The sequence below is a fragment of the Gekko japonicus genome, unplaced genomic scaffold (genome assembly GCF_001447785.1).
Source record: "Gekko japonicus isolate JY-2015 unplaced genomic scaffold, Gekko_japonicus_V1.1 scaffold321, whole genome shotgun sequence".
NCBI lineage: Eukaryota > Metazoa > Chordata > Lepidosauria > Squamata > Gekkonidae > Gekko > Gekko japonicus.
The window spans coordinates 258,748-286,653 of record NW_015169181.1 but is presented as its reverse complement, the minus strand read 5'-3'; the positions used below and the strand labels follow the sequence as shown (position 1 = coordinate 286,653).

General features: G+C 45.9%; 1 protein-coding gene across 1 annotated transcript; it reads right to left on the bottom strand.

Annotated features, from left to right (window-relative positions):
- Window positions 1-24: 24 nt before the first annotated feature.
- CCP110 (centriolar coiled-coil protein 110kDa) lies at window positions 25-27,367 on the bottom strand. The gene is made up of 15 exons (XM_015416107.1): window positions 27,296-27,367; window positions 25,175-25,333; window positions 23,769-23,897; window positions 19,483-21,106; window positions 16,650-16,777; window positions 15,334-15,517; window positions 14,966-15,090; window positions 12,870-12,986; window positions 12,056-12,157; window positions 9,798-9,914; window positions 5,697-5,776; window positions 4,466-4,528; window positions 3,969-4,028; window positions 2,144-2,226; window positions 25-77 (listed from the first exon to the last, which is right to left on the bottom strand). Exons 2-15 carry the CDS (start codon window positions 25,316-25,318, stop codon window positions 25-27), a joined length of 3,009 nt encoding a protein of 1,002 aa, XP_015271593.1. The 5' UTR covers window positions 25,319-25,333; window positions 27,296-27,367.
- Between the last annotated feature and the right edge of the window lie 539 nt (window positions 27,368-27,906).

Sequence of the window (27,906 nt, the reverse complement as noted above, 5' to 3'; positions counted from 1 at the left end):
TTTAGCCCAGAGAATGCTGCCGCCTTAAGTTGTCACAACACTTGGCTTCTTTCTTTGGATTTTTCCTGCATATACTCCTGCAAAGCAAAGCAAGAAGCGTTAAAATACAAATAGAAATACTGCTGATATTCTATTCCTTTACGGGCTGCATTTTAATAAAGGTAACTCAAAAACCACTTCCAATAGTTATTGGGTTGAAAGAAAATGAGAGTCAGTAAATGCATTGCGTTAAAAGAAAAGCAACACTGGAGAGCTGCTTTCAAGGATTCCTCTGCCAAGCTGAAGCGGCAGCCATTTGTGTGGATGCAACAGCAAAACTCCAAGAAAAAGGAGCAGGTCCATGGCAAGAACACACAGCAAGTAAGTTTGAAACTAGGGTCTTACGACATTCATCGCATCAGCAACCCAAACTTTCACAGTAAGTGAAGACACACACTGACCAGTGTTCCCTCTAAGCTGAGTTGGTGTGAGCTAGCTCACATTTCTTGAGCCTCCGGCTCACACATTTTTGTCTTAGCTCAGGAAGGATGGCTCCAGAGCAAAATAATCTATGCAGCAGCCAAATCACTCGCTCACAACTTTAATGCCAGTAGCTCACAAAGTAGAATTTTTGCTCACAGGACTCCACAGCTTAGAGGGAACATTGACACTGACCAAAGAAGAGAGAGCTGTAGTTAGTTTACAATAGAGCTTCCAAACCCAGGAATGTTTGTAGAGGAATTCTGTCTAGCCACACAGTTATAATACCTGTAAGTTGTACAAAGGGGGGAGGAGAAAAGCCACACAGAGCACAAATACTGCCCCCCCCCATGTAAAAAGTGAGCTGAGAGACCTTTCATGTTGAGAGCTTCAAAACATCTGAATTACTGGGTTTGTGTGTGTGTGTGTGTGTGCGCGCGCTGAAACTCTGACGGCTTTACAGTTTGGAAAGAAAGCTCACCAAGTGAGGTATCTTGCTTCCCTCAAGCACACTAAGTAGAGAATGGATGTTTACACATACATGAAGAATACTCACAAACATCATTCAATACCATTGTTGCTAAACTTTTGGCCTAAATTCCTTTAATAATGTGCTGAGAATCTGAATGATTTCTGCATGCTGTACTGATGGGTCTAATTCTGACTGGCGGTGCTTCAAAATAATAATAAAAAGTGCAACTGAGAGTTGGAATTACACATATACATGGAATTACACATATACATGGAACAGCATTAAAAGATTCAAACAAAAAAGGTAAACAATTGTGATGTTCAAACTAGATGGAAAAAGGATAACAGGTATGGGGTAATTCAGTGGTGTATTTATATTCAGGGAATTCTTTCCACACAGAACTCCAACACACTGCAGAGGATTCTTTGAGCTTTTCTAAGATGCCCCACATAGTTCACATAAGACACTGGGCAAGCTCAGGCCTCCCATCACTCTGTGTGAACTGACAGCATGTCCTGCAACTTCCACAGATCACCAGAATGCAGCGTGAAAGCAACTGGTGTAACACAATAATGCTCTTGGTTTCAAAGGTCTTATGTCAAAATTCAACACCTAAAAGCAGATAGGTTCTCCTACAGCTAGTGAAATTCCCTCTGAGGCAAGCAAGATGCCCAAACAGAATGCCATTTAAATACGTTTCTGCCTTCCATGTAACGTCAGCAGGAACAAGAAGGAAGCCATATTACATTTTTTTTAATTCATCCTTTCTCATGAAACAAAAAGTGTGCACAAGGTTAGTAGCCAGGAGACACAAAGTCTTTCCTTCCATCAGTCCGTATGGGAAAACCATGTACCACGGTTTAGAGGTCATCCTATAAGGATATTTGATAAGAAAACCTATTAAGAAATGAAAACTATTTTTCTATACGAAACCGGAATCCATGCACCTTTAAAAAGGTGCAATTTCACTCCACTTCTAAACGCAAGCATAAGGGTGTGTGCAAGCCGATTTAACTATTCATGCACAGTTGGTAAACTCTTTTTTTGCCCGAACTCCCAATCGTAGTTAGTATAGCAAAGCTAGAGCATAACCAGGTCAGCAAGGAGGGAAAGCACACGCCTCTTAAGTCTTTTTTTTTAAAAAAAAACTTTAATACAAGCAACTTACTCTTTTCCTTGTTAAATGAGATCCAAGCACCCATTTTTACACACCTGAACGGGCCTTGTTAGACACTCTGCTCTCTGAGGGCTTCTTTCTATTTTGCTCAGCCCCCTTCACTGAGGCCTTAGGGGTTCTAATTGAATATAAGAGGAGTTTAATAAGTCACCTGCATCAAATCTGAAATGCTACATCCGTTTCTTTAAACGGTTCCAAGTGCCAAAGACTCAACAGCATACAATAAGGTCCTTTCCAAGCATGCGAATACAGAATTTCCATTAATTAGTCCAGGAGCACCTTAGAGACTAAATAAGATTCTCAGGGGATGAGCTTTTGCGAGACGAAGCTCCCTTCGTCAGATAGTCTTTATATCTCTGTCAGAAGGTGGGAGGGGTGTTGCAAAGAAATGTGTCAGGATGCAAATTAACAATGCAAAATGTTATCAGTTTGACTAGAGAAGAGGGGAAATGCTTAGGAATGCTTAGGAATGGAAAATTAACATTTGTAGTGAGATAAAAATCCTACATCCCTATTCTGTGAATGAAAATTCAGAACACTGTCCCCCCAACAATGCCCCCCAGGGCCGCAGCCAGGATTTTTTTTACTTCAGGGGGCATTTAAATAAGTCGGGTGGGCACTGTGTCAGGAGCAATGAGAGCGTAAACGTTTTTTAAAAAGTGATTTGGGGGGGGGGGGGGGGGGGGAGGGGTGCTGGATCAGACATGCCCTGTGGTGTGCCTTCCCTGCAGCCAGCCAGAGGTACACTGCTGGCAGGCAGGGCGATGGCACGGCACGGCGGTGCCATGCTCAAAAAGTAAAATAAACTAGCTGGATGGGAAGTTGGGGGGGCCCTGGGCGGGAAGTCAGGGGGCCTGGCCCCAAGATGGCCCACTGTAGCTACGGGCCTGATGCCCCCCCCCTCCAGGGGACTGAACAGGAACCCAAGGATTCAGGTATCTCTGTTCCTACTTGCATCTGATGAAGGCAGCTTTGACTCTCGAAAGCTTATAGCCTGAAAATCTTGTTGGTCTCTGATACTGTACTTCTACTGCAGACTAACACAGCTACCTTCCTGAAAGTATTAATTGGTTTTCCACAAGAACTTCCATGTTAAAAATCGCATTTACTCTTCCCTACTCTCAGTTTTAAAAATGCTATACTACGTTCTCCTCAGGCCCTTTACCAGTAGATTCTACTTGAATTAGTGGAAGAAGAATTCAATGGAAGAAAAGGGGTTACGTATGTACAAGTACAAATGGAAGACAATACAAAAAACCTACATGGCTACTAAGCCTAACTGAGTGGAATGCTAGATGTTGCCTCGAACATGGAGAATATTAATGGTCGCATATTTAGGAAATGTTTGCACGGGTTGTTTTGAGTGTTACACTCTTCACATGGAACCGAAATGAAGCTCCTATTTCCCTCAAATAATCCAAAACACTCTTTTATCACACCGGCTGGAGAGGGGGGCATAGGAAACTATCTGACAGCAGAACTATCAGGCAGAAGCAAGCAGCTACGTTGACCACAATTTAGTTTAAGGAAATCTGGGATAAGCATGGTGGCCAGTGTTGGCTGGAATCCAGAGAGCTACTTTAGATACAGCCAATACGTTGAGCACACCCTGATCTGACGCTTCCCTGCCTCTCGGAACAGCAGACACCCACCCACCCCCCCACCCCCACGACTGATCTCAAGTGAATTCTGAACCTTCCCCTCCCCCCCATGCAGCTGGTTCATAGTTTGCTGCTGTTCAAGCACCAAGCTCACAGCCCCCTGAAGAACACAGAACCAGTGGTACCAGTCTGCCCTTTGTTTCTAACCCTAAACAAGGTGTCACCACTGAAAATACTTCCCCTCAAAGAGCAGTCTTACCCTTGCCTGGAAAGGAGTCTCTGGATGGGAGCATTTTGTCCCTGATTTGGCTGAAGGACTCTGTGAAAAGAAGAAGCTACGTTCACTATCTGAATTTTACAATCATGCTTACTCCCAGGGGTCGTTTCGTAGAAAAAGAGCTAGGGGAACTCATTAGCATAACTCATTAGCATATGCCACACCCCCTGACATCACCAGAAGTGTGTCATAAGGCCACACCCAAGGAACCCCCGCGAAGGCCCTCCCTGGCTCCAGGCAGGCAGTGGTGGGGAGAGGCATGGAGGAAGCAACTTACCCTCCCTCTTCTCCTGCCTCCTCCTGGCTGAATGAGGGCTGGAAGCAGGGGGCGGGGCTTCGTCATGTGCCCCGCCCCCCGTACCTCACCCGGGGGAACTGCGATCCCCCACGAAATGACCTCTGCTTACTCCATTTGATTATTATTTTGAAATCTCAAGTAGAAAAGATATAACAATCATGGAAGAATTCTTTACACAAACCTGTTTTCTGGAGTCTTTTGTTTCACTATTGTTTTTTTATTTGGCATGCCCATTTCTGTAGCCCTACAGTTGTGCAAAAAAAAAAAAAAAGTATATGCAAACAGACCTTTGAAGAAAATAACAGTTTTCTTATATTAACAAGCTATCTAAAACAGATATAGTCAGAATAATGAATATCAGTACACAACAAGGTTCTCGTTTCTCTGTAAACCTTGGAAGAATCCCAAACATTCAGGTAGTACTACAGTATTAGTCTGCATAAGTAAATATAGATTTTACATGACGGAGCTTCTTGAACTGAGGTAACCAAGGCTGCATTAGAACATCACAGTTAAACAATGCTTTGTGCAACAAGGTCAGGTTAACAACAGTAACGAATCCTGGTCTCTCCATAAACACTGGTTTGGCTGCTTATGTGTCACCCCACCACCACCACCACCTAAGAAGTCACTCTCTTCCCTATACTGCCATCTATGTAGCCAAAATGGCTGCCAAGGGCAACATGACCCCACCAACTCTGGTCTGTGAATTCAGAGGGTAAAGGTAAAGGTTCCCTTGCTCGAAAGCCAGTCGAATCCGATTCTAGGGTTGCGGTGCTCATCTCCGTTTCAAAGCCGAAGAGCCAGCGCTGTCCGAAGATGTTTCCGTGGTCATGTGGCCGGCATGACTAAACACCAAGGCGTACGGAACGCTGTTACCTTCCCACCGAAGTGGTACCTATTTATCTACTTGCAATTTCTTGCTTTCGAACTGCTAGGTTGGCAGGAGCTGGAACTAGAGACGGGAGCTCACTCTGTCATGCGGCACCCGGGTCTCGAACTGCTGAACTACCGACCTTCCACAGCCTGCAGTTTAGCGTCTTAACCACTTGAGCCACCGCAGCTCCTGAATTCAGAGGGTACAAAGCCACAATTAGTGACAACTGTAATTAACAAACCCTACTTTGGAATTCAGTTGCTGAACCAGATTCATATGACAAGGCTGAGCTGTGTTCCACCAAATCACAAGGTCATGGTGGACACTGGAATGCAGCCAGAAGGAATTCCAAGCATCTGGAATTACAGTACACACCCATAACAAAAACTGAGCAGAAAGTCTTTTTGGGGAAAAGCTTACCTTCTTTCAAAATAACACCAAACTTAAAAAAGCAAAACAGACTATCTGGGCAACACACTTAGCCATGAGCAGCTATGTCATACATCAGTACTTCCTTTACCATTTCTCCACGTACTTCATATATTTCTTCCTGTCCAAAGACTTCTGCGTGGCTATAGAAAGTGACACTCTGTCTCTAGGGGTTTTTGCTTTATCCTAAAAAAAGAGAGATAAAACTAGGTATCAGTCTTATTGCACTCAGAAACAAAAATCGGCCTCAGCAAAATTGATAAAATAATACCTTACAAGTCAAATAACTTCATACTTCATGCTATTTACTGGAACTACTGGGACTTTTCCAGAGGCTTTAAAGGAGGTGGTAGTTCGTCCGCTTTTGAAAAAGCCATTATTGGACCCAACAGTCCTGACCAACTACCGCCCAGTGTCAAACGTTTACCGTTCCTGGGTAAGGTGATTGAGAGAGTGGTGGCTGAACAATTCTAGGCTTTCCTGGATGACGCTTCCACCCTTGATCCTTTCCAGTCCGGCTTGGGACGGCCATGGGACAGAGACCGCTCTGGTCGCCCTTACAGATGACCTCCATAGACATCTGGATCGAGGCGGGTCAGTGCTGCTGTTATTAGATTTAACGGCAGCGTTTGATACGGTCGATTATGATGACCCACCGCCTCGCCAACATAGGAGTCCAGGGGACTGCCTTGAAATGGTTTTCCTCCTTTCTCCATGGTTGGGGACAGAGGGTGGCGCTGGGCAAGAGGGTCTCCCCGCGGAGTGCCGCAGGGGGCGATCCTCTCACCAATGCTATTTAACATCTATATGCGCCTCCTCGCCCAGTTAGTCTGGAGTTATGGGCTGGGCTGCCATCAGTACACTGATGACACTCAGCTTTATCTGTTAATGGATGGCCATCCGTCCTCTGTTCCTGGAAATTTGGCTGAGGCTTTGGATGCTGTGGCTGGATGGTTGTGGCAGAGTCAACTGAAGTTAAATCCATCAAAGACAGAGGTCCTGTACCTGGGTCGTGTGGGTTTGGAGGTGGGCACCAGGCTTCCCACACTGGAAGGGACACCTCTGGTGCCGGCCCAGTCAGTGAAGAGCCTGGGGAGTAACACTGGATACCTCCTTATCTATGAAGGCCGAGGTTGCTGCAGTCACCAGATCTGCATTTTTCCATCTTAGGCAGATCAGGCTGCTGAAGCCCTCTCTCTCCCCCCAGGAGTTAGCTACAGTGACCCATGTAACAGTCACTTCCGGGCCTGATTACTGCAACTCGCTCTATGCAAGCTTACCCTTGATGTTGATCCAGAAATTACAGCTGGTACAAAATGCAGTGGTGTGCCTACTGTCGACAGCTGTGCGGGCCCACTGTTCGGCATGTCAGCTGCATTGGTTGCCGGTTGAGTACCGGATCCACTTCAAGGTATTGGTAATTACCTTCAAAGCCTTATACAGCCTGGGACCAACATACCTAAGGGACCGCCTCTTCCCATATACGCCTCGGAGAGCGTTACGCTCTGAGAGTCAACATCTCCTGGTGATCCCTGGCCCAAAGGACGTCCACCTAGCCTTGATTAGGGCCAGGGCTTTTTTATGCCCTGGCCCCCACCTGGTGGAACATGCTCCCTATTGAGACCAGGGCCCCCCTGCGGGATCTTATGCAATTCCGCAGGGCCTGCAAGACGGAGCTGTTCCGCCAGGCCTTTGGCTGATGCAGCGGGCGTCCACATATTCCCCCCCCCCCGGAAGGTTGCGATCTCCCACCTACTGATAACCGGCCATACCTAGTTATATCAATGGGCCAGATTCGCCCTACGGCAAGCATGACTATCGATTATATGTGTTTTAATGTTTTTAAATTTTATTGGATTTATTAAAATGTTGTAACCCGCCCTGAGCCCGTTTACGGGATGGGCGGGATACAAATGTGAAAAAAAAAAAAAAATTAAATACTTTATCAACTCATCCTGAAACTCCAGTAAAAAAGAAATAAGCAATTTTTTAAAAGTTAGATGCTACCACGAGAAGTCACTCGAGTTGTATGAGGTGCGCCCATAAGCTAGTGTCGGAATATTTTTTTGTTTCCATTTTTGTGCAATTGTTATTTTTGCCCATATCAGTAGGGTTGATATTAATGTTTCTGTGCTTTTTTTTAATTACAGGTGTTCACCATGTCTCCAAGAAGATAGATTCCAACGTACAAGGTAAGTCTATATCAGTTATTAATGCAATTTGTTTTATTATTTGTACCCAGTAAGTTTTTATTAGAGGGCAGTTCCACCAACAATGTGCGAAGTCTGCTATCGCTCCACAAATTTTTCCAGCATTTATTTGTAATCTTTGAATTTATTTTGTGTGAAACCGCCAGGGTCATATACCACCTGTTTTAATATTTTGAATGAGGTAAATCTGATACTAAAAATATTAGATGTATTGCTAGGTGAAGACCAAATTAAGTTCCACTGTTCCTCTGTGAATGTCTTCTGGCAGTCTATCTGCCACTGACGTTGAAGATTTTAAACTAGAAGTCTTGTTCCCCTTTAACAGCAGCTTGTAAAGCTTGCCTATCATTCCCTTTATTTCTCCATTTGCATTTTTTAGGATTAGTTCAAATTCGTTTAACGGTCTCGAGAATGTCCCTTCTTTTCGAAGCTTATGCAAGAGGTCTTGCATTTGCAGGTATTGAAACCATGAACCATGGGATTTTGCCGTTCAATTTGTTTTCCAAGTCCAGTTTGGTCAGAGGAACGCCTTTTTTTGTTAAGTCCGTTAAGCGTGTTATACCTGCATCTCTCAATTCAATTCAAATACCTTTTATTGGCATACAATATTAAAAGCGTTTCCCAATAATACAATCCAAGAGAAATTATAAAATAGATAGTCGTGGCTATGTCAGGCCTAACTCAAGTTGTCACAAGTTAGATTTGACCATACAAAAGATGCCTGAATCATAAAATAAACTGGCATTCCAAACTTTTAAACTTAAGTTTTTAAACTTATAAATTAAGAATCATTAATATGATCAGGGTTACTCTTCCGTTTTATAAAACAATGGAGAAACTTAGCGGTCAGTTCAATGATCTCCAGATCTCGTGAAGCAAGGAGAAATTGTACCTTGATTCTATCCGATTGGCCTGCTACCAACCTAAGGGGGGCTTCTATACACTCCACTCGAATGTCATTTAACAATTTACAGTGTAAGAGTACGTGCTCAACAGTTTCTATTTCACTTCTGTTACAACCACAGAACCTGATTGAATAAGGAATTTGCTTATATCTCCCCTCAAGAATAGCAGAGGGGAGAACATTAAGACGGGCCAACAGATAAGCTCTACACATTTGCGGTGAAGTCAAACAGAAAAAGTAATATGGTAGAGTACCAGAAAGGGGATAAGCCCACCTTACTGAGGAGCACCTTCCGGAGGCAAGGGCTCTGAGCTCTTGCAACTCTATATCAATAAGTCTCTGTTTAAGCAAAGTAAAGACCTCAAGCTCTGACCGGATGACAAGGTCACTCAGGTTAAAACCAATAGAAGTGATTTTCTTTTCAATAGCCATAAGCCACGCAGAGGATTGAGATTCTTCCAGCATATAGGTGATAAGGCTATTGTGGTTACATCTAAAATGCAGACGTAGCCAAAATCTGAAAGTAATAATCCAGGCCTTGGTCTCTAACCGTCTCAAATTAAGCTCCAGACAAATGGCAGCATAAGATACGCACGAAGGCAACCCCAGAATCTTCCTCAGGAATTTGGATTGTAGTTGTTCAACTGCTTTATTAAAAGCAGTAATCCAGATAGGAATACCATATAGTAGCTTCGCGCTAATTTGATGTGCAAACACTTTTATAAAAGAGTGTGACAAAAAAAAACCTTTTTAAAAAAGTGTCTTTGAGCAACAACTGCAAATTATTATGGGAAACACATGAAGTTGCCTTATAAAGAGTCAGACCACTGGCCCATCCAGGTCAGTCTTGTCTCCTGTGACTGGCGGTAGTAAGCCAGAGTCTCAAGCCAAGGTCCTTCACATCACCTCCTACTTGTTCCTTTCAATCGGAGATGCTGGGGACTGAACCCAGGATTTTCTGCATGCAACACCAATGCTCTACCAGGGCTCTTCCCCATGTCCTGCCTACAAGCTGCTGACCAGGGCTGCAACCAATCCACCATTATTCAAATGCTAAGAACCAATTACTGAATGAGCCAACGTCAAAACATACCAGCTGCCGCAACATTTTCTCTTTGCGAACTTCCCGATCATGGTGCAGGATATTCATCCTTTCAGACACCTCCATTTTGAAGAATATGTCATGAATATCAAACAAGGCTGCTCTGAGCTGGAGGAAAAAAAGCAATCTCTGTGACATGCAACAACATTTCAGGCCGTGCACCTTTTAATCTTTCAGAGACACAGATCATCATCCCCCACCCTGAGCAAACTTCAAAAGGGTCCATCCTGCAACAACGGAAGCCTGGCTGATGGTCACCCAGGAAGAAGCCTGGTTGCTCTCTGAAGCCTCTGTGGGTCAGCAGCCAAGCACAAAAGTTCACAGATGACACTGTGCCTGTTTCAGAAGACAATTTTGGGCCTTGGTATAGAGAGGAGGGAAAGATGACTGGCAAGCGGCAAAATGCCTTGAAACTTGAGTAGAGGCTCATCTCCATCAGCACGTCAGATCACAGTGGAACCTGAATAGCCCTCACTAGAGTGATCTCATCGGAGCCCGGAAACTAAGCAGTGACGGCCACAGTGAGTACTTGGATGGGAGACCGCCAAGGAAGACTGGGGTTGCTATGCAGAGGAAGGCGATGGCAAACTGTCCCACCCGCAGTCCAGGGCGGTCAAGCGACGCAGACCACGGAGGCCAGGAAACCTTGGAGACGGAAGGGAATGGCCCCGAACTTACCCAGACAGCGGAATGGCAGCAGGACACCGGAGGACCCAACCCAGACAACAGACACAGAACAGAGCCCACGACAGCCGGAGACGCGACCCGGTGCGAGCCCGAGACGGCGGCAAAGCCACAGAGACGCCTGAAAGCTCCAACCGGACGTGCACGAAGTCAGAGGCAGGGCGCGGCTTGGAAGCTGGAGGAAGGGCCGGCCGGCCGAGTACTGGAACAGCGTGGAAGCGGCCAGCACAGGGCGAGGCACCCTCAGCTCGGCGTCCCGAGCTTTAGTAGGGGGGCGGGGCCCGGGCGGAAGGGAGGGCGGAGGAACCAAGTGGGGGGATAAAAGGGGGAAGGAGGGAGGTGACCGAGGAGGAGAACTGGGCTGGCCAGCAGACGCAAGTACAGAGAGAGAGAGTGAGTGAGTGACGGACAAACAGGTCGCAGAGTCAGTGCCAGGTGGTTGCAGAAGGTGACGTAACCTTCTACACAGAACCACAGACTGAGGTCTTTCCTCCTCCTTCCACCTTTATTCTCCCCCGGGTTGCGGGGCTCCCTTTTGAAGAGCGAGAAGGCCGAGAAGAGACGCCTACCTCCTACAAAACGAGAGGATCGAAAGGACCAAGAACCGCTCCCCTGCCTGACCAGAACGGCGACTGGGGGTCAGTCAGGGTCGACCAGGGAGAACCCTGACACAAACCAGCCCTGCTCATCTCTTGCCCTGAAAACCCCACGTGGTCCTGAGGTCAACCATGAGCTGGCTATGACTAGATGGCCCATTAAGAGGCTCGTCACTTTCAGCATGTCAGATCACAGTGAAATCTGGATGTCAGCTGGCAAAAACCACCTTTTCTAGCAGTCCGGAAACCAGTGCCACGATTTGAGGTAAAACCCGTAAAGCGCAGTTCGTGCCAGCCTCTGGATCAAGACGATTGTCTGAACTGAACTGCTCTGGAGGCCCTGAACTAATTAAATGGAAAAACAAAAAGCCAGGCAGCAACTCTGAATGGGAGACGGGTGACCATTTATCTTAACAGAGAAGTTCCCAGAGGGTTGCAGTCGTGGAGGGCCACTGGTAGCCAGGAGCAAGCAGTGCCCAGTGGCGCCGTGGCAAGGAAGACAGTGAATGGACAAGCCTACGCCAAAGAAGGCCCAGGTCTGAGATGAACGGCTGATGTGACCTTGGGTCAGTCACAAGCTCTGGCACAGCTGTCCTTGAAAAAGAGCAGTCTCTGTCAGAGCTCTCTCAGCCCCGCCCACCTCACAGGGTGTCTGTTGTGGGGAGGGGAAGGGAAAGGAGTTTGTAAGCCGCTCTGAGACTCCAAGTGAAGGGCAGGGTATAAATCCAATCTCTTCTTCTCTTCTTCTACAGTGCTGCTGGCACCACAGGGGTCATTTGGCTCGGCTTGGCAGAGCTCTGAACCAGGCTCTCCCTGAACATCTTGAAGTCCAAACCACAGTTTGAGTTCCAGCCTGTTTTACACAGTACCTGAACGGACCCAGTGTTGTGACCGGCTTTTAAAAACCAACCATTAAATATTCTGAATTCTGTCACCAGGCAACTGCACGCAAATCAGACTATACCTCACCTGAGCCACCACTCGTTCTTGCAAGGAAGCATCTTGAACAGAAACGGCTCCTCTCTTCAGTGGCGCTTCTGACTGAAAGTTCCTAATGAACTCCCTTGTATCCTAAAACAAAGCAGGACATGCAGGCTTGATTAAGCAACAGGGGGGGGGGTCGGTCCTCCCCTACCCATACAACCACCCAATAGCCCCTCCCCCTCCACAATCCGCCCCACCGGCCATCCAGACCAGCCAGTTCACCCTCCTTCCCAGGCAAACTTTTTTGTCCCTCTTCAGCGTTCCTTGTGTGGCATCCCTGCTTGACGGGCAACCCAAGATACTGGCCAGGCTTTATTTCCTCCCTACCACAAATGTCTGTGCAGACATCACTTGTGACTTTTTTACTCCCTGATAATTTTGTTGATGTTTTCGTATGTTTTGCAGGTCTGTGGGGAAACAAAAATATGCTAGCCTTGAGTGCCCCTCTCCCCTCTACCTTGCAGGGTTCCCCCCCTCAATCTGCAGAGTGGGGACCCCCCCCCCAGGTGAATTAGACATCGGTCACCAGTGGGTGGCACATCTGAGCCAAGGGAGAGGGATGAAAAACTGCAGTGATGGAGAAAGAATAAGACATGGCATGTAGAGAATAGCAGCTGGGCAGCGCCGAAGAGAAAGAGAGAGAGAGAGAAACAGGAGAAAGGAATCCCTGCCCTGGACAGGCAGCAGCTGTTAGAGAGGCGGAACCCAAAGACAGCCCGGCTGGGGCCAAATGCACTCATCATGTCTGCAAAGCAGGCGCCTACTCAGACACCCACACTATCCGCAGAGGAATACTTACTTTGACAGTTTGCTGGAGGTGCTTCAATTTCTCTGTCTGTAAGAGTCTACGCGTCAGAAACCCCTTGGCTAGAGCAGAGATCTTGTTTAACTTCCTCTTCATCTCGGGACTATACACCTACAGGAGAGATCACGTAGCCAGGATTTGATCATGTGGCTAAAGAGTCTCTTACACAGAAACAATAGTTACGGCGTGGACATGACCTTCAAGGGATTCAATAGTACAAGTATCTATGAGGACCGGGATGGTGCGCTTCATAGCTTTTTCAGTGATCACCGGAGCTCTGGAACGGGCGACTGGCAGAGTTCCAGGCTGCACCCTCTCTTCTCCCAGGCCTCCTCCTGCTACACAAAACTAGCAGCAGATTAAAAACCAGCTATTACTAAAGGTAAAAGGTAAAGGTTTCCCTTGCTCGAAAGCCAGTCGAGTCCGACTCTAGGGTTGCGGTGCTCATCTCCGTTTCAAAGCCGAAGAGCCAGCGCTGTCCGAAGACGTTTCCGTGGTCATGTGGCCGGCATGACTAAACACCAAGGCGCACGGAACGCTGTTCCCTTCCCACCGAAGTGGTCCCTATTTATCTACTTGCAGTTTCTTGCTTTCGAACTGCTAGGTTGGCAGGATAGCTATTACTAAAGCAGCAGCCAAATTCTGTGCTCAGGCTATCAGAGTACGTCATAAATTTTAGCTGTGCTTCTGAGTTCCGGTTTATATTTTACTCGGAATTCAATTAAACAGTGCCAGTTATAACTGTTAGGTTTATAATTAAATGGTTCTGTGATGTTATCCGATTAACTTTTATATGTATTTTAATTAGCTACTCTGTTATAATTCTGTATCTGTTCATCCAGTTGGGAGTGTTTTAACATCTATACCTTCAAACTTAAAAACGATTCCCTGTGTGAACTTGTATCTGGTTGTGGACGGCAATAAATTATATTCATTCAGCAGTGGACCGTGACGGCGCACTTCATAGCGTTTTCAGTGATCACCAGAACTCTGGAACAGGCTACTGGCAGAGTTCCAGGCTGCACCCTCTCTTTTCCCAATTCTCCTCCTGCTACACAAAACAGCCTTCTTCAAGAGGGTAGTACATCTAAATTAATCAGTTGGATGTGGTTCAGGATCCCTAGTTTTAAAATGTAGGCTTTTATACTCTTTGGATCTTAAAGAATAAGATAACTGAAGCTTGGGGGCTGTTTTATAACAGCTGGCTTAAGGGATTTTTATGCAAACTGCTGTGGGTTTGCCAAAACGTGACAGCCAGTAGTGTCTGCTGTTCAACATCCAGAAGATGACAAAAAATCTCCAGGTTCCCTGGCCAAACTGGCCTGGAGAAAAATTGCTTCCTGACCCCAAAGTGGCAATTAGCATTTCCCTGGGCATGTCAGAAAGGGCCACAAGAATTAAGCACTGAGGCAACCCTTCCTGCCCTCTCTCTCATGAGCCCTCCTCTCATAAGCTCATTTGGGGATGGCGGTATATAAATCTAATAAAATAAATAAATAAATGATCTGCCTAAATTCACAATATCAGCATTGTTGTCAGATGGCCATCTAGCCTCTATTTGAAAACCTCCAAAGAAGGAGAGCCCACCATCTCCCAAGGAAGCCTGTTCCACTGAGGAACCTCTCTAACTGTCAGGAAGTTCTTCGTAATGTTTAGCCAAAAACTCTTCTGATTTAATTTCAACCCGTTAGTTCTGGTCCAACCTTCTGGGGCAACAGAAAACAACTTCACACCATCCTCTCGATGACAGCCCTTCAAGTATTTGAAGATGGTTATCATATCAGTCATCTCCTCTCCAGGCTAAGCATACTCAGCTCCTTCAATCTTTCCTCATAGTAAAGAAGCATTTTAACAAATGAAATCCCAGTTTGCTTGCCCACATCTAGTGCAACAGAGGTCCATATTTACATTTCACAGAAAAGCACAGAACATGCCAAAATACCACCTTTATCACACTACAGTGAAAATAAAAACGGAATAGCTTACAGGTAGCGCTCTAATGAAACAACTGAATTTGCCCTGAATGCTTGAAATATTTGCTGCCCTAGTACAGCCTTGCAAACAACCTCCCACAAAATTCAATTGCCCACCTGAGACCACCGCATTTTGCTCCTGCTAATCGACCTGGATGCTGAAACTGACTTCATATTTGCTGGCGGTTCCCAGAGGTAGAACGGAGTGTCAGCCGTTGAACCAAGCTTGGCATTGACAAAACCTGCCCAAAGAAAAAATCATAAATAAGCAAAATTTGGAGGGAAAACCTACATTCATTATGCTCCTAGTATATATGACGAGCGCAATGCAGCTTTGCCTTAACCACCACACTTGAGCTTTCAGACCTGCACATAAACAGCTGACAAATCTCAATAAACAAAGCAGCAACCCAAGGCTGCCGTCTGTGAGTTATTTAAGCTATGCCACATATTAGAATCAACAAGAACTCCCTTCCCGTATTTACCCATGCTCTCAGAGTTTGCATTATGGAGAGTTTCCACTTGAGTCAGCACAGATTCCAGCAAGCGGGGGTCACTGATTTTCCTCCACTGCAAATCCACCCCGCTGCCAACAGTAATCGGAGGGACCTCAGTTCCAGCGAGGGCAGCCTTCTCTCCTTTTAGCCTTCTCTCCTGCTCTTCGATCTCCTGCAGATGGAGGGAAACCAGAGATCTGGCTATCACAGAGAATTCTCGACACATGGGAAAAATGCTTTTTTGGCAAATCTTCAACTAATAATGCTCAAGTCAAGTCAACTGGCCTGCACAGTCTCTGAGGGAAAGCTGAACCAGAGGAAAAGCCAGTGAATAACAGCATGGCTCTGCCCTGCTTTCAAGAGGCCTCACTGCTTTTGTGAAAGCAGGAGCAGTTGTTAACACCTGCTCAGACCTATTTGCTTGACTTACACAACCAACACAACTGGCGTTATGGAAAGAGTAAAGACCGCCAACGGTGAACAGGCTAGGAGGCCAAGAAGAATATGAGACAACTACGGTCTGGAACCAAAACAGGAGATGAGGCACAGCTCAGTGGTAAAACGCAGACTTCCTGTACGGGAGGGTCCCAGACTCAATCACTGGTATCTCGGTAAAGCATCTCAGAGCCACGGCCAGTTAAGGACTGAAATGGACCGACGTGCTGATGTGGCCTAAGGCATACAAGCTCTTCAAGTGATGTCTTTATTTTAATCACAGTGGAACCTTGCTTTACATCCAAGGAGCAATACCTCCCCTCCAGGAACCTTCTACGATTGCACCCTTTTTGTTTCATTAGTACAATTTGTGTGGTGAGGCTGCAGACCATTCTCATGGCTCCAATCTACTGCCCCTACCCTTTCACTTGCATGCTTACCCTAACCCCCCTCCCATACCTGACTACTCTCAGCCTGTTTGCCACTGCGCTTACATCAGTCCAGCCAAAGGATGGTTGTAATAATTGTCTGCCTCATCCAGGCAAAAGAACTCCCAATGGCTCTTTGTGCCTTTTACAGAACACTCTGAGAGTATACATTAATTATGCCTCCTTCCCCCAGGAACCCCTTCCATTGCAAGACTAAAATAGTCAGCAGACTCAGCCCCTTGTTGATTTGGTCATGTTTCCACAGAGGCGAGGGCTGCTGTGCCTGCAGGCTAAAATGCAGGCTTTGCAGCCTTTTCCAGAGCCACTCTGCCTTCCTTGAGATTTGCCACATCATCTAGAAAGACAGAAGACGAGACCGCTGGCCTGGCACTAGACAGGCCCAGAGTTCTTGACTTTGACCTTTCAGGCTCCGCCCCTCACCTTTTGCAGCCTTTCCTGCTCTCGCTCTTGCTCTGCAATCAGCAACGAGAGCTGCTGCGCATGCTGCTCTTCTAGTCTTTTCCTCATGTCTTCCAAAGCCAGCATTTTTGTTTTCAGAGCCTCCTCGTCTGAAGAAAACAAACACATACATTGAAATGGGACTGCTGTGGGATTCTTCTTTTGTACATGACAAAACTTATCGGCACGGCCTGAAGTGAGAACGTGGAAAGGCATTTTTTCACTTGTCGGCAGTTGTGTTTTTGTTGCAGTCCATCACACTATGAAAGTTGATTCAGTGGTCACCGGAGGTCATTTCGGGGGGGAACGCGGGGGAACGCAGTTTCCCCGGGTGAGGTATGGGGGGCGGGGCACATGTCGAAGCCCCGCCCCCTGCCTCCGGACACCCCGCTTCTGGCCCTCATTCAGCCAGGAAGAGGCAGGAGAAGAGGGAGGGTAAGTTGCTTCCTCCCTGCCTCTCCCCACCCCTGCCTGCCTGGGGCCAGGGAGGGCCTTCGCGGGGCTTCCTTGCACTCCCGCCGGCCTTGCAGGTCCACCGCCAGGCCCCTCATGGGGCTTGGCAGTGGAGCTGCAAGGCCGGCGGTGGCGGCCGGGACTGTTGGGGGCGGGGTGTGTGGCCTTATGACACATTTCCAGTGATGTCAGGGGGTGTGGCCTTATGACACACTTCCGGTGATGTCGGGGTGTGGCATATGCTAATGAGTTATGCTAATGAGTTCCCCTAGCTCTTTTTCTACGAAATGACCACTGGTGGTCACTGTTCTGAAGTTTGAGAGAGTAGCCTAAATGTCAGCCACCAGGGCAGATGCTTAGGATTCACGTGCAGTGAAAAGAGCAAGAGCCCAGTAAAAGAATAACAAAACTTGTGGCAGGGGATGAGCTTTCGTGAGTCACTGCTCACTTCTTCAGATAAAGCTAGAATGTGAGTCCATCTGTCTGCAAGATATAAGGACAGATGGACTCACATTCTAGCTGTTTCAGAGGAAGCGAGCAGTGACTCACAAAAGCCCATACACTGCCACAAATTTCATTAGTCTTTCAGGTGCTACTGGACTCTTGCTCCTTTCTACTGCTACAGACAAACTAACATGGCTTGATCTATGTGCAGTGAAGAATTTTGATTTAGCAGGAGAGACTGCTATAGTTATAAAAGCAAGAATTTTGGTAACCATAATTTCAGCCGCTGCAGAACAAAGTAACAGAGAAAATTATTCTTCCAACCCAACACAATCAATAAATGTGGATATAAATATCAGGCAGCACACAGCAAATACACCTTCAGGAGGCCTTGCTGTAAAACAGGTTATAATTGTGAGGCACAGTAAACAATTGCTCAGAAAAATTTAGGGCACTGGTAACAAAGCTGCGGTGGCTCAAGTAGTTAAGACGCTGAACTGCAGGCTGTGGCAGGTCAGCAGTTTGAGACCCGGGTGCCACATGACGGAGTGAGCTCCTGTCTCTAGTTCCAGCTCCTGCCAACCTAGCAGTTCGAAAGCAAGAAATTGCAAGTAGATAAATAGGTACCACTTTGGTGGGAAGGTAACAGCGTTCCGTGCGCCTTGGGGTTTAGTCATGCCGGCCACATGACCACGGAAACGTCTTCGGACAGCGCTGGCTCTTCGGCTTTGAAACGGAGATGAGCACCGCAACCCTAGAGTCGGACTCGACTGGCTTTCGAGCAAGGGAACCTTTACCTTTACCTTTACCAAACACTGGCCGTATGATGGACTCTGAACTCAGGCAATGAGGATTCTTGTGGCACCTGGAAGACTCGCACATTTATTGTTCAAGAACTTCCATGAGCCAGGGCCCACTTTGTCAGATACACAAAATGGGCTGTGGCCACAATAAGCCTGCTAGATTGTCTGTTTCAACATGAAGGTTTCCCAAGTGCCTCCTAGGACTTCATGGGTTCAGCTAAGCAGGCCTGTGCACTGGAGACCTCCTCCTCGGTACTCCCCATGGGCTTGACTGAACTGACTGAAAGGAGGTGTGGCCACAGGCTTGGATCCCACCTAGACGTTCCACGGGCAGAAGGGAAGGGTGATTTTTGCCAATTCCCCTGGCCTGTACTGGGGCGGGGGCGCTGTGGGCTGCAACAGAGAGGGGAAGGCAGGGAAATCAAGACCCACTGACAGAAGCTCTTCCATCCGTGGAAACTGTTGGCAGAATCCTAATCACGTGCACCTTAGCTACGGTACAAAACCTTGTAATTGTCAAAAGTGAAGTTCTGAACTTCTATTTCTAACTGAAAGCTCTTATGAAAGGGAAGGAAGAGCTGCTGCTCTGCAGGAATCAAAAGATGGGACAAAGGTAAATCATCGTAGCTTCCACGGTGGACCAGCAAGCCTTCAGTCCGTTCTCATCTGAAGATGCTGGTGTCACTCTTAAGTTTGCAACCCTGTACACACTTAAGTGTCACTCTAAGTTTGCAACCATGTACACACTTAAATTAGCAGTTCGAAAGCAAGAAATTGCAAGTAGATAAATAGGTACCACTTCGGTGGGAAGGTAACAGCGTTCTGTGCGCCTTGGTGTTTAGTCATGCCGGCCACATGACCACGGAAACATCTTCGGACAGCGCTGGCTCTTCAGCTTTGAAACGGAGATGAGCACCGCAACCCTAGAGTCGGACTCGACTGGCTTTCGAGCAAGGAAGCCTTTACCTTTACCTACTTAAATGGAAGCAAGCCCTATGAAAGCCAGCAAGACTTGCTTCTGTTAAATATATGACCACAGCAGGGCCATTTTAAGAGTACCTTCTGAACATTTCAGACCCACCTCAACCCAGCCTTACTACAAAACATCTCCTCACCTCCAGAACCTCTGCCATGCGCCTCGTTCTTGGCAGTGAAAGCAGCTCCCACAGGGCCCCTCTGGTCATGCAGCCGCCGTTTCTCTGGCTCACTGGCACCTCCCCTCACACCACAAAGCACATTTTCCTTCTGCCCATTGTCAGCATCCAGCTCAAGCCTTCGCTTCACCTTTTCAAAGCTATTTTCCAAGACATGCTCACTTCCCGCATTCGGGGTGTCCATTTGTGGTGGGTGCTGGGTTTGCATCAGCAAAGGAGAAGGGCTTTCCACGTCATAAGATTTATTAAGCTCTGTGACTGCACTGCATTTGGCTTTGTCTGGCAAACTAGCTTGCTTGGCTCCACCAGCCCTTGCTGCATTTTGTGTGGCAACGGGGCTGCCAGCTGCAGGGAGTTCTTGCAGGCTTGGGGCCGAAAAGCAAGTAGTCGGTGTCCCTCTGCTATCTGATGTCATCAGCGCTCCTCCTCCTCCAGCTACAGCACTAGTGGGAAACCCTCTGCTTTCTTGCTCGCTAGGAGGAAGGTGACAGACTTGATCCTGTTTGACAGCCACCGATTCATCAGAGATGTCTGAAGCACTCTTGTTGAAAGCAGTTTCACTGGAGCAAACTGGAGCAAAGTCTGGAGTCAGTTTTGGCACAGGGTCCGAGGCAAAAGTTTTGTCACCAGCAGTGTGACCAATCAAACCCACAGCTCTTCCCTTCTCGTTGGGGCTTAATTCATAGGCATTTATAGGGTTGTTAATGACTATGTGCCCCATTGAAGACGGTCTTGGGCGCCTTCTGTGCATTTTGGGGCTCATGCTTGGCTCAGGGCTGGGTAATTTCGAGTAAGAACCCGTAAGGCTTCGGAGAAGGCTGTTATCATGATCAAACAGAGAGGTATTTTTAAAGTCTTCATCTGAATCAGAATCCAGCACAGGTGGTGTTCCAGATCTCATGGGTATATCTACTTTAGAGAAACTGGATGATGCTACTACTCTTGTGCTATTTTTGGGGACAGAGGTACCTTGCAGAGAAGTAAGGTTTGGTTTATCAAGCGTCATTGCCGTATAGCTCCTGCCCACTAACTTTCCTCTCTCTTTCATGGAGTCACTTATTTTAACTGCATCGTTTTCTTTATCCGAAAGGCTCTCACTGATGCTTCTCTTTGAACTACTTCTCAAGCTACGTCTGTTTTGTTCTCTCTGTATGTACTCCCTGGATTTTTTCAAGAGGTTCTGAAGACTCATTACGTAAGGGTCCGGGGCTTCCACAGCAGCCAGCCCCATCTCGACATTCTCTTGCTTTGCCGTCTCATTGGAAGGAAGCAGGTTTCCTGGAATGGCAAATGAACCTTCTGGGCAACCTCTCTTCTCAAACAGGGCAGGGCAAACATCCTCTTGTTTATCTGGGACAAGCTGTTCAGTTTCTCTGAGTAAGTTTCCATCAGATTCAACTGGGGCATCTGCTGGCTTAGCTTCCAGTGTCTTGTGGGGTTCTGTAGAACAACTAAGAGCAGTAGAACTTGGCAAAACACTGTTTGAATTGCTCACAAAGCCATTTATCACTTGAGGCTCTACAGCAGAACAAGTTTTCTCCATCCCTGAAGGATCTAAGTCACTCGGACTGGACAGTTTATTCATCTGCAAAAAAAAAGAAAGTCAATGACATGCACTTTTAAAAAAAGATACTTGATCGCTATAAATGGTATCTGAACATATGCTTTAAAGGTTATGTGAGCCAAAGCAAAACAAATTTTAGATACATGAGCCAAGATCCCCAAAAGGTGCAGTCACTTGCGTGCACTCTAGAGGTCTGTAGTGATGCTTTGAACTGAGGAACTGAAGAAAACAAATTGAGAAAATCCCCTGCTGTGCCTGAGCCGTCATGTGTATCTCTCTGAATCTCAGCCACAATTTGTATCACTGGACCTGTTCAGTCCCAGCCATTAAGACCACTTGGCCAGAAAGGAGGGGTCAGAGGGCTTCCACCATTCGAGCCACGGCCATTCCAACATCTACTGATAAGAAACCCAAACAGCAGAGACGCACAGAAGGGTGTAAATTAAACAAAAAAATGAAACCCATGCAAAAATAATGAAAAACATTCAACAAACAATATAATGATATGAACTTATATAAGTAGAGCCAGTTTATCAAAAATATATAATGTATACTATGCAGGTCAGTAACTCAAAAATACAAAATAACGGAATACATGGTCCAAATACACAAATAACCTTCAGAAATAATCCACGTCAAATTTCTCAAACAGCAAAAAGTTCAAACATCAATATTTATAATTCCTCTTCACAAACGCTTCTCGTCGCTTGTGTATCCACTTTTTTCCTAAGCCACTTTGAGGACTTCATGGTTGAAAGGAGATATAAATAAATGGATTCAATACTAACAAGAACAATTGCTATGACAGACAAACCAATAGGCACCCTTCACGTGTATAATTCAAAATCCCTTTTGTGACCATAGGTTTCCAAGAATGTATGGAGGCTGCAATGGTGCTTTCTGTCTTTGTGTAAGCATGTTGCTCTTATTGGCCAAAAGTGTGGAAGTTTAAAATAAGGTACAGTAAAATTTAGCCTTTCTACAATGCTTTCAGTATTAAAAGCACTTAAAATGATCACAGAAACACCTACAAGAACCCTGTACTGTAGGCCTGTATTTCCCCCATATCAGACATGGGGGGGGGGGAGACGGAAGATGAGCAAATCAGGCTTATCTAAAGCCATCTAGTGAGCTTGTGGCAAAGCTGAGATTTGAGCCGGCAACCTCCCAGGCCAAGCACAGCACCTTCGGCATTATATGCACTATACATGAGTTCCCCAAAGGGCTTAAATTAACATATTTAATATTGTGTGATATTACTTTGGCTGGGATGCGAGGGGTTGTCAAAGACAAAGGTTTTGCTACCTACAAGCAGGCAGAAGGTAAGTGGAGCTGTTTGTGTTTTACCCCCCAAACATGCTCCTGCCATGACTTTCAAATCCCAAGCCAAGTGATGGTTACTAGGCACACACTAACATAGCAAGAAATTAAACAAGCTTGTGTTTGGGTCCTTAGTATTATTCTAACTCAACTACCTGAACACGGTGTTCATTCAGCAAAGCAAGACCATTCAAGCGCTACTGGGTTTGCTGCAAACCAAATCGCTCTTTTATTTCACCTGTCAAAGACTATGAAGACCTCATTCAGAGCATTCTGCTAGCACAAACCCCTTCATGGCTACAGAGCTTGTAATTGCAGCTTTATATTCCCAGTACCGAAGAAAAAACACGTATACAATTATGACTCACATGTAAAAGCAATTACAACCTAGTAAACAACCTGCTTTCCTTGTAACCAAATCAGGTATGTGTGTTTCTAAGATACTCTTTTTGCTTCTGTTCTCCAGCTGCATAAATTTACTTTGGTAGCTCTTTTGGTCTGACATTTTCTTGTTATGGCTGAAATAAAACCTAACTAAGGGAGATACACACAAATCCTTGAGTTTCAATTGCCTCCTTACTTTAAGCTCTCAGAAACAGTAGTGGCCCTGTATTCCCTCTTGTTTATGAGTCACGGCCCTCAGTTCTCAATATTTAGCACTCATGCAGCCCGGCTAAACACAGTTACTTGGAAGCCCAGTAGATGTCAGTGGGTGTCACTTCGAAGCCAGCATGACTCAAGCACGACTCTGACAATCCACCTTATTTATGATCATAAAAGTTGATCTGTGTAAAAACTCAAGTGGCTGCAAAGTGCTACACAGCTCCCAGTTTAAGAGAGAAGCTTGTGCACTTCCAACGTTCCTAAGAATTAGACCTCTGCTGTTGTTTCTGCCTATTTTTTTAGAAAGCATGGGGATTGAAAGAAAATATTTATGGGCCCCAGTCACATGGCAAAGTTGCCGCGGGAGAGGCATGGATGGTGGACGGATTATCCGGGCGCGATCACACCCCAACATCTGGGAAGTGGAGCGCACCCATGACTTACCGCCGAAAATGCGCGTTAAAAAAGTAGTACCTCCAAAGTACTTAGGAAACGTTTGCCACAGGCTGCCTCCAGACTCCCATGGTATGATCGCGCCAGCATGCGGCATTCCCTTCTGGTCCCTCGTTTCCCCGCCGGTGCCGTCGGAAGGACCCGTGGTGTGCCGCCGGCGCATCTGATCGCGTAATCGCGGATCAAACTGCACCGGGGCAATTAGCCACACACACACCCCGGCGATATCCGGCCCGTGTGACCGGGGCCATGGAGTAGCTTCCAGTCACAATTTATATCTTAATTTATATCCTAATTTATATCTTACCTGCACATTTTCCAGAATCTCCTGTACACGGTTCAACAAAATTCTTTTCCTGGAATTTTGCCTCCAGAGTTCAAAGTCCAGTGCTTTTTGTCTGTCTTGCTGGATTTCCTTTTTTCTCTCAATACTAAGCTGCAAAACAGATGGGGGGGGGGGGTTTTGAAAGAAAATGTTTACATAGTAAGTTTCCAGTCACAATCACCTGTAACAGACTGTGATACATCACCAGTACAGACATATTTCATTTATTTTTTTATTAAGCCTCTTTTTTGTTTTGCATAAAAATAGAGCTAACAAATAAGATTTAAGAACACAGTCAAAAGAACAGTTAACGGTTTTGTATTTGTAAAATTGATCCCTCCGTCAATAAAGTCCTTTATGTCTAGAAGAGACAGGCTAAGTACAGTTTAAAATTTAGTTTGTACTAAGACACATTCCCGACCTGGATAGCCCAGGCTACCCCCATCTCATCAGATCTCAGAAGCTAAGCAGGGTCAGCCCTGGTTAGTACCTTTATGGGAGACCTCCAACGAATACCAAGGTCATGATGCCGGGGCAGGCAATGGCCAACCACCCCTGAACGTCTCTTGCCTTGAAAACCCCTCTGGGGTAGAGATGTGAAGGCCCGGAAAAAAACGGGAAAAATTCGGGGGGAAAACCTTTTTCCCCCTTTTTTTTCCTGAAGCCTTTTTGTTTTTTTCCGAAAAATTGGAAAAATTGAAAAAAGAAAAGAAAAAAAATGATTATGGAACATTTTGTTTTAACATGATGAATAAAATATTTTAAGACAAGGCGTTCAAATATTTTCCAAATCATTTCTAAAATATATATATATGGTATCAGATTGATCTAATTTCTGTGCACTGAGGACAAGCAAGTCCTAGGTTACAAACTGAACTCTCCAATGCAAGAACAAGATGCATTTCTTCCTTTAGGAGGTGCGATTGTCAGAAGAAAATAAAAAAGTTTCAGTTTTGTTTTTGCATGTGGGTGGGTATTCTGTTTGTAATAATTGTTTGGATACACTATATTTTTAATATGCTAGTTGTGATAATTTCATGCCAAGTAAAAATGTCCATAGTCATATTTTATGTTCCTAAAGTAACAGGAATGACTTTCAATCTAGAAAAGACAAAAGAAATGCTAATGTAGCATTTTTTCAATTTTTCCGAAAATTTCCATTTCCCCCCGAAAAAAACGGGGGGGAAACAGGTTTTTTTCCGAGCTTCAAAATTTCTGGAAATTTTACATCTCTACTCTGGGGTCACCCGAAGTCAGCTGTGACTTGACGGTACTTTCCACCACCAATAAGGCATACAAAAATATTTGGCTTTGGAACAAAGCAACATATCCATCAAAGTATTATTTTCCTATTAAATATATAACATTCTGAATTAAAGTCATCTTACCAGTGGAGGAAGCACAGGGACACCATGGAACTGGATCAGGGAAACACTGCTGTGCTGGGCAACTGGACCAGGCATCTCTCCATGCAGTGCCTCTCCTTGGAGCCTCGCCAGGTGTTTTGCACAGAACTTCCCGTAGTCCTCCATCTCCCTTCAGTAAGGCTGGGTGTAGATAGAACAACACAATTTAGAACAGCAGCGTGGAAATAAGTTTAATGCCAGTGGGGCTCTTCTGCACAGTTCGCACTGTTTCCTTTCTTCCCCTTTCTATCTAGCCAACAGGTAGGCCATTCAGCCCAACCCTGTGCTCAATAACAAAAACTCCAAAACTAGTTCAACACCACATGGACAGCTGTCCAGGCTCTGTTTGAGAACCCCCAACAAAGGAAAGCCCTGTCATGCATACTGGGAATACTCAGCGTTGACAGTTACCAGACAAGAAATCGTTCTGTCAGTGTCATCACAAATGACTCAACTGTTATAATCTCTAAGAAATTCCAGAGATGCTCTGGAACTGCAGCTAGTTCTGCAGAGTGTCACGGAACCAGAATGTTCAGAAATAATGGATTCTGGTGTTTTCCTAAATGGTCATATTCTTGATAGGTAAGTCTCTCACAAGAGATTTCTGGAGTGGATGGGAAGAGAATTTCAGGTTTGGCAACCTCAGGACTTCTATCCCCCCCCCCAAAAAAAAAGCTTGAGATCAAATTCAGGCAGAGGGCTTCCAGAAGTTTCAGATAGGCTTCAGCTCTGGCAGTTTGGTGTAGTGGGTAAGTGCGCGGACTCTAATCTGGGAGAACCAGGTTTGATTCCCCACGCCTCCACTTGAAAAAGAGCAGTTTCTGTCAGAGCTCTCTCAGCCCCACCTACCTCACAGGCCGTCTGTTGTGGGGAGGGGAAGGGAAAGGAGTTTGTAAGCTGCTCTGACACTTTCGGGTAGTGAAGGCCGGGGTATAAATCCAACCTCTTCTCTCTTCTTCTTCTAATAATAATGCACACTAGTACATAAACACTGTATGCCACAGAACAAAGTTTGAGTCCAGTGGCAGCTTTAAGACTAAGAAAGTTTTATTCTGGGTATAAGCTTTCATGTGCATGCACACTTCTTTGGTGCATGCACATGAAAGCTTATACCCAGAATAAAACTTTGTTAGTCTTAAAGGTGCCACTGGACTCAAACTTTGTTCTGCTGCTTCAGACCAACACGGCTACCCACCTGAATTGTATGCCACATTACAACATTTAAAAAGCAACATTAAAATAATAATGCACAGCATACTGACAACATTGCAAATCATTATTTTAATCACAACCGCACATCGCATATTATTTAGAAAACCATACTAAATCAATGTAGTGTTTCATGAAATAAACCAAAGTAAGGTGAGAATGGATATAACAGCTGTAGCAAAAAATATTGCATGCCACATTGCTATCCAAGACTCCTAAAACACAGTAATCCATACACTGATCATTTCTTAAAAAACACTAAAATAATAACAGTATGCAGCATATTAAACAGCATACACTGTATATTACTATTTTGGTGGGGGGTTTTTTACAAAAACAATGTGGCATACAATATTATTGTGCTTTATTTCGATTACTACGTACCATTCTTATTCCATCTCGCTTTGTTCAACAAGATGCTATATATCATTTTGATGTATTTTTCCTAAACATAACACGGTACTGTCATCCGTGACTGCAACAGGACGCGATTATTGCATGCAGCACGTTAGACTTCATTTTTTGAAAAGCTAAAGGGGTAACATACAAAACCTTATTCAACACACCCCGCTGCTATAAATCATCTTTCGTGAAACACACACACACACACGTTGCTTGTAACAGGACATACAATGCAACTGCTCGAAATCCATGCTCGTGCAACCTTGCTGTTTCATTCTGCGATAACGCGTTGCTATTTTCGCCAGGGCAGTTACCAAGGTCCTCCGTAGTTTGAGAGGGGAGGGCCTTTTGCTCCCACCCACCTTCTCGCCCCCTCCCCGCTCCTTTCTTTCTTTCTTTCTCAGCTGGAAGCTGTGAGGAGAAAGAGCCCCATGCAAGCCTCGGGCCCCATGCAAGCCTTATTGTCCCCCCACCTTCCGCCCCCCAGCATACCTCCAGAAGAAGGCCGGCCGGTGTGCTCCACAAGCCGGGCAGAGCGCGCTCCCTGCCCACCGCAGCGCGGCTCCGACGCCTGGCAACGCCGGCCCAGCCCTCCGCCCCGAGACAAAAGCCCGCCTTCCGCCTTGCCCGCAGCACTTCCGGTTTCAAGGCGTGGAAGGAGCGGGGGGGGGGGGGGAAACGCCTTCCAAACGGACGCCGTTTCTACGCTACGAAGCGAAACTACAAGTCCCAAGAAGGAAAAGGCTCTTTTAGCTTACGAAAATAGTGCGTTGCATGCCGGGCATTGTAGTTGGCGGCTCCCGTGGAGAACTTTCTTACAACATAGGCTGCTAGGCGTTACGCCCTTGCGTGCTGGGAATGATAGTCCATAGTGGTGGTTACCGAGGGGAAGCGTTTGACTTTTTGCTCGGAGGAGATGGCCATTCTGTAGCAAATGGGGCCGCCTCTCTCCCATCTGATCAAGAAATGAGGCCTTACCCGAAAGACAGTTTTATGGAATGGGTACTACGGAAAAGCCATCTACGATAAGGCGAAATGGTTCGATAGTCTCTAATAAAGTGTGCTGAAAGTGAAAATCAATACAATAATTTCCCCTACTCTAC

Excerpts from the sequence above, each read along its gene's own strand:
- CCP110 (XM_015416107.1), bottom strand. The coding sequence starts at position 25,318 with ATGGAGGACTACGGGAAGTTCTGTGCAAAACACCTGGCGAGGCTCCAA. Across the intron at positions 16,778-19,482 it reads GCATGGCAGAGGTTCTGGAG|ACGAGGAGGCTCTGAAAACA; the intron begins GTGAGGAGATGT and ends TGTTTTCTTCAG. Across the intron at positions 15,091-15,333 it reads TGCAAACTCTGAGAGCATGG|GTTTTGTCAATGCCAAGCTT; the intron begins GTAAATACGGGA and ends TTCTTTGGGCAG.